Raw genomic sequence first — 11,300 nt, forward strand, 5'->3', positions numbered from 1 at the left:
CACATTTAAAATATTTATTAACTTTATGGTAGAAACTGAGATAATACAAAATATGCATATGGTTCAGATTTAAGCAACTATGAAGCCACTAGTTATGTTCTTAGTTTCAGTATAAAAAAAAACAGTGCACATTGGGACACATGTACAATGAACATCGGCCCTATTTACGAAGCACAAAACATATAAAACATCAGTAGAAGAATAACAAACAGCAATATTAAAAAAAAAACAAACAGAACATTTGTTCTTGCAGCATTTCAAGAGTGTTCTTCAAAATCTGGAGGTACAGAGTATATAAAACTTACATCGGAAAATATTAAAAAATAATTTATATACTTATAAAAATGACGTGATCAAAAAAGTCAACATGCTTGATATTCCTTTCTACACATTTCTACATGGGGTAAGGCATGGACAGTTTTGGAATAATATGCAGGTAGGCAAAGTTCAATCTTTCAGTGGTGGGACTACTTTGGGTCGGGCTGGAGAGCAGATGGACCTGATGGGACACAAATACACAAAAACAACAAGATTAGATTATTGTTAGACATTTATATTGTGCATAAATAGCAACCAAGCTACAGTTAAAACCACTATTAATGCATTTAGCAGTTTTTATTCATTGCTATCTTTGAAAAAACATATCTTAATACCTAGCTACGCAGCTGTCAGTTACTTAGTTAAAACATTAAAAAATTTTAAGCTGTTCTTAGGGCTGGGCGATAAGTCGATTTTATCGATTAATTCGACTTTGTACTTGATGTCGATTTGTTTTAATGAAAATTGATTTTCTCATCAACATCCGCCACCAACGCCTGCCTGCTGGGCTCCCGTAGTTCAGAGTGCGCGCCCCCCCCCCCGCATGATACACAAACGACATGGCGGCGCAGATCTTACTCCGAAGAAAGGAAACGTATTTTCAGTCATTTGGAATTGGTTCGGGTTTGTGGCATCAGACACAGAACAAACAGCAACTCGCTGCAAAGTCTGTTTAAAGGCTGTTGCTACCAAAGGTAGCAGTACAACCAATTTACTGCAGCACCTCAAACAGAGGCATGCTGCCGAGTGGGAAAGGTGTTGCTCCCTACGAAAGGAACAAGACCGCAGCAGCCCAAGCACCGCCACCAAAAAACAACCTACCGTCTTGGAAACATTGACAAACTGTATCCCGTATGATAAGAAAGGAGCCCGGTGAAAAGCTGTCATGGATGCAGTCGCGATGTATATTGCAAGAGATATGGTGCCCATATACACCGTGGAAAAGCCGGGGTTTATTCAAATTGAAACTTGTTTTGAACAATTTCTTTGTCATCTGCAAATTGATTTTAGGTGGGGGGTAAAACAAAATCGGATAAATCGTGAATGAGGATTTTTTGTGAAAAAATCGGAGGTTTTTTTTAGGCCATATCGCCCAGCCCTAGCTGTTCTTTTAGTTTTTTAAAAAGAAAGATGGTGATATTGTGCTCTAAACAGTAAACAGTATGACAATACACAAATTGGAAAATAGCATTGACAGAAAAAACAGTGAGTACAACATATTTGGTATGTGTCATCTACAGCCTTAATATTTCACAGTAATCCAACACTGCAAGAACACGCTAACAGATCCTTCATCAACAAAATAGTCACTTTTTTGAGCAAGCAAACAAACAAACTGTAATGAAAAACCAGACACATGAACAGATCGTTATTTGCAGGGCTGTCACACTCTGGTCTTGGAGAAGAAATGTTCTGCAGGGTTTTGTTACTGTAACAGTTGGTGACCCACTTTTTATATCTACTGCACCAGTTCTGGCACATTTTTGGATTATATTGGTTTCAGATGAAGAGCATGAAGGTTTTGTTAAGAGTATGAATGCTCAAACATAGTAACAGAAGGATTTTAATACAAAAAAACCCATATCATTATCTTGTGTGGTGTCTATAACTACTTATCTCAGGCTTCAAATTGTTTAACTGATTTTCCTGCCAGCATGTCATGAACCATGAACCAAAACTGCAGAATGTGTACATTCCAGTCCAGAGTGTTATCACCTCTAATGTGCTGCCCTGAGTGACTGCCGACAAGTCAGTTCTGAGAACTGCATTGTTCTGCTTTATTGTTTGGTGGAGTGAGTATGTTACACTCACACTCACCTGGACCGTACAGGTAAAGGGGCGACAAGCAGCTCAGGTACAGCCACGTCCTATTCTCCTGCAGCCAGCGCTGCCGGTAACCAATCATATCTGGGGAACAGGCTGACTGTATCCTCTTGTCCTCTTTAGGGGGCGGGGCTAAATTAGTCTTGCTTACTAGGTTGGGAGTTGATGGCGCACACAAGGCTTTGTGGGATTTGGAAACATGCATGGTTGTCCGATAAGGTCCAAGGAAATGTCAAAAAGAAAACAACAGATTTAACCTATCGTTACTTTTCATTAAGTGCATCCATAAATTGATACAGAAATATGTTGCTGGTCATAGAAAATAGGAAAACAGAAAATAGCGACTTAAAAACATTCATCCAATGCCAGGATCAGACTACACAATATTTTTCCTTTAAGATAGATCATTGAGTCAGGAATTCTTCCCATTACTTGGTTGAGAGACATAGGACACTGCATGCAGGACATGACCTGACTTGACCTGCACTAAGTTTGACTTGTGTGACCTACTTAAGTAATCTCTTAGGCACTGGGGAATGGCTTCACTTTTCCACCTGAGAGCACCAACAAGAGGTAAAAATGAAATTGAACCTGGAATTTTATATAGTCACTTGGCAGTGAGGGTGTTTTTTTTTCCTTTGCAGTTAAAAAAAAAAAAAAAAAAAAAAAAAAAAGTGGTCAGAGGATGATGCCAAACTCATAGCTGGTAAATTTGGTATATTGTTCTTGACCCAAGAGTGAAAGACATGATTCCTTTCTTTGCCATGTTCACAGACACAAAAAGTGGTCTATATTCCAAGGGGAAATGCCACAGAGTATGTTGATTAAAGAAAAACAAATGAAAAATACCCATCTGGGACATTGTGAAGAATCCCAAATGCCGCCTTAGCTTTGTTGTGTTACGCTGCAACACTAAGACGGGAAAAAAATAGACTGTTGCACTTGATGGGCCATTACTGGGCTACTATTGTGTAGTCTGATGCCTTAGAGTAATAACACATAAACCCAGTGACCTGTAACATCTCCCAGAGTAAAACAATCAGTATACCAAGGAGCAGAGTGCAATGAACAGACAGACAGGAGGCCACAGTGAGCCTATCCTTTCACCAAAGAGCCTAGTGTTTACCACCATACACCTTGTGTTTGCAGCATATCCCAAAAATATAACAACTTTTACAAATTCCCACCCTGGTGGTGCATTCAACTCAATTTCTTGCCTTGAAATTCTCCCATTTATGACCAAGCTATACTTAACATTACTCACCTTGTCTGGCTCCTGCCAACCGCTGCTGGACTTTTTCCAAATGATGGATATATTCTGTCAGGGATCGCTCCGGATCCAGAGACGTTCCAGCTGAATGCACTGAAGCCAGAGTGGTACTGGAGTATGACCTGAAGAGGTACGACAGCTTGTTTACGTAAAAATGCTTGAATTCAGTTTAGAGGCGTCTCAATATACTGGCATGGATGATCTTCAAAAAACGTTATATACACATTTGATATTATCATAAATAATTCAGCATCAGTAACTATCTGAATAACAATATAACAAAGGAACAACAGAGTACCATTATGGTACATCTTATACACGTCTTCATTTTCAAAAAAATTTAAAAAGAAAACATCCAAAATCATTTGATTGATAGCATTTTATTTTAAATTTTCTACAGACAGCATGATAGTATTGTTATTGTGAATTCTTTTAGCCTCTGATAATCGTGTTTTAAAAATTTCATACTGCAGAATTAACCAAAATATGTGTAAAGACTGTAACTTTACGAGGTGGGATATAAAAAAAAAATCTGATGAAAAAGAGCTCAAACCTGTTGTGCAACCTAAAAGGTGATTTGCTGGGTGGAACGAGAGATGACACAGTTTCTCTGTGGACGGCATGACTGTCTCTGGTCTGTGGTGAGCTGGGATTTGATCTCGGCTGCTGCTGCTGCCTTAAAACTTCAGCTTTAGGCCCTGTCAGAGACATTAGGATTAAAAATCCACCTGCTCATACACGCACAGTCAAGAGGTGCAAATTTTCATAAACTCTACACGGAGCTGACCTGGAGCGTGCCCATTGACAGTCCCAGATAATGACAATCTTCTGATAGCTTTCTGCCATTTTCTTGTCAGGAACTTCATTCTGAAAAGAGCGTGTGGTTTGTTTTAATCATAAACAAGGCTGAGCTAACTATCAGATGTTTGTATACTGGTATATTCCCTACCTTGAGACTGCGATGACCACTCGTACCACAGCCCTAAATCGTCCAAATGGTCTGCGCTGAGAGGAGAGAGGCGGTGAGGGTCGTGCTCCCATGTGAGCAATGAGACACAGTGTGGCCTGCTCACACTCCTGGAATCCTCCGATCAGCAGCAGCAGGTAACGCTTCTGGTACACCAGAGCTTTCCTGAAGCTCTCAGCACGCAGGTAGCGCTCATACAAACGCTGCAGCTGCAAACCAGCAAAGAGAAGTTGTCACTATTCCATCATTATGTTTTATCACCACAACAGTATATTTTTTGTTTAGTGACTTTACATTATATAATCTCATGCCAATTGCACAGCTAAGCCAAAATACAGTAATTAAAGATTTTTAGGGCTCCAGACTGCAACCATATTTTGAGTCTGCAAGTTAAAATTTCACATGGTTGGACTGTGAGTGTATGATGATCATGAGGCTGTTTTGGAGCCGCTCTGGCCAGCACTAGCAGCTACTCCATTAGTTACTGTAGTTGAATATATTTTTCCTTCCCTGTGTCAATCTCTCCCTGTCTGACATGTGAAACAATCCATTTCCCAGTAAACATATTCCAATGATGAAATGATCAATAGCTGATTATTTTTAATAATGAAACCAGGAGTGAGAGGTAGAAGTCCCAAATAAGACAAACATGATGATCAGAGTGCAGGTTTAGGCCAAGAGACACTGACTCCACTTAGGAAGAAAAAGTGGCCGACTAGCTACATTCAATTACAATGGCTAACACAGAGCTAGGATCCAAAAACATAATTAATATTAACAGCGATTATGATTTTGGCTTCCCAGGGTTAAGTCAACATAAAAATATGCTCTACGTGTAGGAAAGTTTGCACATAGAAAACTCTGTCCATAAAAAAATGCCTGTGTAGACAAAATGACATGGTTTTAACTTGGCCAAATCTGATGTCAGAACACCTCATTTCACTATTTAACAACAAAGGTCTGGTCACACACCTGTCTGAGTACACTACAGCTGCCTGGCTAGAGTGTACCTTAGCCTGCATGTGAGATGTTTAGAGAACATGAGTAAATTCTAGCTTGTATTAATATGCAGATGTCCAGCAACTGAGGAGGGTAGCTTGTGTCCAATTTGTAGGACTGACATCAGACAACCTGAGGGAAAAGACTAGTGACAAATGCAGCCACTAGAAAAGTTATTTGGGAGCTTTGCGTTTGGATTTGTCGAAGCTGGTTTCTAAATCTATTTTTGGAGAGCTACTGCAAAAATGCCTATTATGCAACAGTTTCTATCATAATAAGTGTGTGTATGTGCTTGTGTTCCCCACTGACCTTGGAGCTGTTGGTCACATCATTGATGGGTCTGTTTTCTGTTTCTGAGGTGACCTTGGCGAGCTCATTCTCGGTGGTACGCAGCTGTCGCTCCAGGCAGGTTAGTCTATGTTTGAAGGTGGCTCTCTCCTGGCTAAGTGACGTCACACGCTGCGTCAGCTCCGAGTTCTCCTTCAGTAATGTCTCCAATAGGTTGGATGACGATGTGGACGCCATCTGTGGTGACAAAGGTATGAATTTTAAAATTAATTCATCTGGATAGATAGCAGTCAATCATGAGGAACATGTTTTTCCCAAGAATTTCAAACTTTGCAACAAAAATCACAAATATAATTTCCATTGTAAGCATGCGAGTACCTGCTGCATTTGTGAGACTCCTGCCTGGGCCCCATCAGTCTGGAGGTGACTGTGGCGATGTGATGATGTAGCTTCATGTTGCTGTCCTGTGGCCTGTCCAGACATCCTCTCAGCAGCCATCTGTCTCTCCTCTCTTTCCAGCTCTGCCAGAGTGCGCTGCAGCTCCTGCATTCGCTGCTGGTCCTGCTGCCGCAACAACTCCAAGTCACACTAAAGTCAGAAATGCTCATAATGAGGCGTGTTCCATTATCTTAAATATGTACAAAATAACAGCATGGCATTTGCAAAGATAGTGGGTCCATCAGAGTTTATCTTGGTTTATAATCTTACCAGTTTGCTTTTGGTCCTCTCGTGTCGCCTCTCCCTCTCCATCTGCTCTTGCCTCCCCTTCCTCCTCTCCCGCTCCCACTGTTCCTCCCTCTCCCTCTCTTTGTCCTTCAGTAGTCGGAGTCTCTCCTTCAGCTCTGTGAGTTCCATCCCTTGGCGTCTGGACCGCTCTCGCTCCACCTCTAAAGCACGGCTTGCTTCCTGTTTCTGCTCTTTCAAAGTCTCCACAGCAACACGATGCCGGGTGGCGGCCTCCTGCTCCCTCTGAAGCTCCTCCCTCCTCGTTCTGTCCTCATCTTCCCATTTCCTTCGGCTCTGCAGAAGCTCGGCCCTCAGTTTGTCCGTCACAGCTGCCAGTTCCTCCCCCTGCCTTCGCTCCTGTTCTAGCTGGGAGCGCAAATCCGAGATGAACTTCCTGTCTCTGGCTGCATCAGCCTCATGTCTGCGGCTGAGCTCATCCACCTGCCTGGAGCCGCGGTCTCTCTCTTCATCAAGCTTCCTGTAAGAATCTGCAAGCTTAGAGTGAATCTCAGCCAAGCGAGATTCTGCTTCAGTCAGGAGACGCTCAAGACGAGTCTTTTCTTGCAAGCTGAGCTCTTGTTGGTGGGCTGAACGTTTGTGTTCATCTTCTAGCTCCTTCTGGGTGTCCTCAAGGCGTTTCTCTAACAACCCACTGCGAGATTGTTCAATCTGAAGCTCTCGTCTCAGGTTGCTGCAGGCCACCTTCTCCTGCTCCACCTGACCCTTCAGACACATGACCTCTGACCTCTGCTGCTCAGTTGATACCTGTACAGCCTGGAGAGGGAAGGAGGGTCATCTTTTAGGCTTTAAAAGGAAAAGCTTAAGCGCATTCTGGCTACAGACTGGGGATTTTTCATATACATTTGTGTGTTTATGATCATGTACACTTAATACAGTCTTACCTCTCTCCTATCCTCCTCCTCGATGTCTTTACGGAGCTTCAGCGCTCTCTCCTGCTCCAGTTCTTGTTGAAGCTCCTGGATTCTCGCCTGCTCCCTCCTCAAAGCTTCCTCACCCTCTTCTACCGTGAGCCTGATGAAAATCACAACACATTTTTAATTTATTTTTTACCACTTGAGCATTTTTTGTAAATTTATTTGAGAGTTTTAGAAACTGATGTAAAGTGTAATTGTTAAGGACTTGATTGTTGACTTATGTGTAAAGCAACACAATAATACAGCACTGTCTTCAGTCTGGCTATCCATTAACAACATCAATAGTAGCTAAAACAAAGCAACTGAGAGATGCCTTAAATAATATTTTAACTAAAAGAACGTATGTATGTCATTATTTAGGTATTAGAGAAGTGATCTGTTAAACAACTTGGTAGGAACTCTGTTGACGCAACCTTAAAAACATGCACACCCGCTTGTACAAAGTAGCCATAGACTGTTAATTTAAGAAATAAGTTATTTCAATTATTGAAACAATTATTACAAAAAAGAATATCAGTTTGTTTCCACTTGATAAATTCAATGAAGAAAAAAAATTACAAAAAGGCAGATTTTCGCCAATATGACTCAGATAATGTGTCAATTTATGGAGAGAGTGCACTTAAGTGCTGTGACTCAGAGTATGCAACATACCTCAAGGACAGTATTTTGTTCTTTTGCTCTTGTTGTGTGTCGTGGGCACATTTTACTTGTTTCTTGCTCTCCTCCAGCTCAGCCCTCAGCTGGGATTCAACACGTCCATCAATTTGCAGCTGATCTCTTTGCCAGTTGTCTTCACCTCTGTAGTCAGTCTGAGGAAGCAAGAAGAAAATGATCACCACAGGTACTAAGTACAACTAAAGGACAGGGTTGTGATATGAAGTTGAATGTCTCATCTTGTAAGTGATGACAACTAAAGTAAAACAGCTTGCATATATATACAACCTCTCTGAACATCATAGCTTCATGTCACTAACTTGAGATTTGAAGCAACTGTTCTTTAAACTAGCTGAAAGTGTTTAATTAAAACCTGAGGAACTCACTTGTGTGTGTCTCTGTGCCATTCGACAGAGCAGCTCTCGGAGAGCGATCACAGTCTCCTGCAGTGCTCTCTTCTCCTGCTGCCAGCTCATGGGGGGATTAGATAATGACTTATCTCGGTGGTCCAGTGGAGCGGCGCTATCTTCAGAATGATGCTGCGTCTGACTCACTGAGAGGGCTTTCAAGTCTAAAACATGAGGCTGGGTTGATGGAGTGGCACGACGCTGGGACAAAGTGAGAATTCTGCAGCTTTCTTGATACACTTTCTTCAGCAGGCCCTGCAGGGAGATAGAGGAACTAAGTAAAACTCAGGGTTATTGTTACTTTAAAATCACTATCAACTGTGTGTGAAGCCTACCTGAAGCTCAGGTGACAACAGGTCGTCGCTGTAGCTCATGCTGCCTGCAGCACTGTCTGTGTTAACAGTGGGGTTCATTCCTCTGCAGCGGAGATACTCAATAAACTGAGCATCCAGCCTTTCAGTCTGTTCCAGCTCCACTCTCAGCCTTGCACCCAGTTCTGAACTCACATCTGAATCACAAGAGAAGAGACAGTTTAGTCTGGTGATATTCTATATAAAACCAACTATAAAGTGATGCTTCTAACAACTGCTGTCCATGTTGCTAAAGCCTAATTATTCCTCTGCATCCAAAAACTAAAACACCTGGTGACATGTTCCTGGCCAACATGGACACTAGTATAGTTTGAGTTCTCACACACACCATCCTACTCCTGTGAACACAAACACACGTCATATTTGTATCTTCTAGAAAACAGTTATCTTCATGCTGAGTGCCTTGCACAGGTTAGGAAAGTTGGAAAGTCTTATCTGACAAGTTTGTTGCAACATAAAGTACTAAACACAACGGCATGAACATGTTTGTTTTGGGTTTTTTTGGCGATGTCAAAGCAACCTGATTTACTTGTGTAGGATGATTTACCTGTCATTGATAGGCTTTTTCAGTTCTAAACAAATTAATTTCCCAATTAAAGTATCATCATGATCCTACAGTAGTCTGCCTGTGGAAATACTCACTGCTGCCATATCCATCACTGGCCCATTCTGGTGCCGACAAGGAAGAGGTGGAGCCAAGTGGAGATGGAGGAGTGGTTAGGTCAAGTTCTTCCAAGTCACGTACCTAAGAGATTAAAGAAATTATACATATTTAATCACATCCAAACTAAACAAAAGATTAGGGGTATCTTACAGAAGTGCACTAAACAGCAAGTGTGCAACTATTAAACAACATACTTTGTCAGCGTCCAGTGAATCAAGCACGGAAAAGTTGTCAGATACCGATAAAGAACCTGGGGAGTGGGTACTCTGTGTGGCTGGATCTGGGGTGATGGTCCTTGAGTGTGGAGGCTCCATTATAACTCTGGGAGACAATTTGACTTGGGGGAGATCCAGGCCTGTGCTGTTCAGACCACTGAGCTCAGACAGGCGAGAACCGAGAATGGAGTTGTGGAACCGTTCTGGAATTCTGTCCTCAGAGCATTCGAGTCTCCTTAAAACCTCTGGAGAACTCAGAGAGGCTTCATCTCGAGAGACAGTCACAGCATCCTCAAACACTCTCTGAGAAATATCTGATGGTGAAAGGAAAAATTTATCAACATGAGAACATGTTTCTGTTGCAATGCCATTGTCTTCAAGAGATTTAACATATTAGTCTTTCACCTGAACCCTGACTAACTAATTGGTTTATAAACTATCAGACAAGGTCCATTATATGCTGCTACTACTACCTACTACAACACCAACATTAAGGGAGAGTCCCAATCCAAATAATACTAAATTCTTTTATGCTGTTGTTGTGCTCATGCCATAAAACTGTACAGATGGAACAAATGCAAAGAATTTGTTTAGTATTCACCCTTCTGTGGGTATTTCTGGTGGTGAGGAAGCGTGTCCTGATGACACTGTTGTCTGAGTTGCTGTAGTTCTCTTTGCTGATAGGCCAGTTCCTCTTCCTGGATAGCCAAGTCCTCCTGAAGAGTTCGAAGTTCTGCATTCAGTCGCTGGTTGTCAGTCTCCAGATCAGTGAGAGCACGGTCTTTGGTCTGGCATACAGAAATAAGTGAGTAAAATCCAGTTTATAATCCTCAGGACCAACTCACTCATTTGCAATATTATACAGCTTATATCAGGTATTCTGCACTCAGATCTCATATGCCCACCTGTCCTTCTTCGTGGAGTTTTTCAGCCCTTTCTGTAGTGGTACTTAGTCCCTGTTTCACTGCAGTCAGCTCAGCTCTCAGAGCCTGTTGTTCTGCCTTCAGCCTGGTGAGCTCAGCCTCCTTTTCTCTCAAGGTAGCGTCTGCTTTAGCCAGGGTTGCCTCAGCATGGGTCTGAGAAAAAAGTTGACATTCACAGTAACAATAAGTATCATAATAGTGACTTTAACAGATGAGTAAATACATTCACACTCCTTATTTTTTCATTTTGTTCTGCAGTTTAAAAAAAAGAAAAACAACAACAAAAACCACAGAAGTTATAAGTAAGCATCAGATAACTAAGTGCTTTGCAATGTAATAGCATTTTAATGAGTGCCATATGTAGCACAAGCAATGTTTACATCTACAACCCATGCGATCATTGACAACCATTACTAGAAAAACCCTCCAGGGTATTGTGACAGTGACTACATTTGCTGAGCTACAGCTGGACACTGGTTAAGACAAAGTTCGACAGAATGCACAGACGTGCTGCAACCCAAATACTCTATTACAGCTTCCTTGCTTTCTTTCAAAGAACACAACTCTTTCTTACCACATCCTGCCAACATAGAGCAAAAAAAAAGAAAAATAAAATGGAACAGAGCTTTAAAACCAAGAGCTACCAAAGATTTTCCTCCGCTTCCTCATTTTAATGTCACTTCCTCTGTGCGAATCACATTCTGCCGTCTCGGTGCTGTAACACGTCATCGCAGCAACG

At 41.7% G+C, this 11,300-nt stretch overlaps 1 protein-coding gene across 6 annotated transcripts in view; it reads right to left on the bottom strand.

Annotated features, from left to right (window-relative positions):
• Positions 1-11,300, bottom strand: part of pcnt (pericentrin) — a 38,749-nt gene continuing 27,449 nt past the window's right edge. For all 6 annotated transcript variants that reach the window (XM_035950333.2, XM_035950332.2, XM_055005943.1 and 3 more), the window contains 16 exons: positions 10,544-10,714; positions 10,240-10,426; positions 9,618-9,952; positions 9,402-9,504; positions 8,724-8,896; positions 8,368-8,643; positions 7,979-8,136; positions 7,295-7,424; positions 6,375-7,166; positions 6,045-6,254; positions 5,688-5,903; positions 4,362-4,588; positions 4,200-4,279; positions 3,966-4,110; positions 3,407-3,534; positions 1-499 (listed from right to left, as the gene is read on the bottom strand). In XM_035950333.2, the coding sequence (XP_035806226.2) occupies positions 468-499; positions 3,407-3,534; positions 3,966-4,110; positions 4,200-4,279; positions 4,362-4,588; positions 5,688-5,903; positions 6,045-6,254; positions 6,375-7,166; positions 7,295-7,424; positions 7,979-8,136; positions 8,368-8,643; positions 8,724-8,896; positions 9,402-9,504; positions 9,618-9,952; positions 10,240-10,426; positions 10,544-10,714 (3,363 nt within the window). In that variant the 3' untranslated portion in view covers positions 1-467. The remainder of the gene's footprint in view (positions 500-3,406; positions 3,535-3,965; positions 4,111-4,199; positions 4,280-4,361; positions 4,589-5,687; positions 5,904-6,044; positions 6,255-6,374; positions 7,167-7,294; positions 7,425-7,978; positions 8,137-8,367; positions 8,644-8,723; positions 8,897-9,401; positions 9,505-9,617; positions 9,953-10,239; positions 10,427-10,543; positions 10,715-11,300) is intronic.

This window comes from Amphiprion ocellaris, chromosome 20 (genome assembly GCF_022539595.1).
Source record: "Amphiprion ocellaris isolate individual 3 ecotype Okinawa chromosome 20, ASM2253959v1, whole genome shotgun sequence".
Classification (NCBI taxonomy): domain Eukaryota; kingdom Metazoa; phylum Chordata; class Actinopteri; family Pomacentridae; genus Amphiprion; species Amphiprion ocellaris.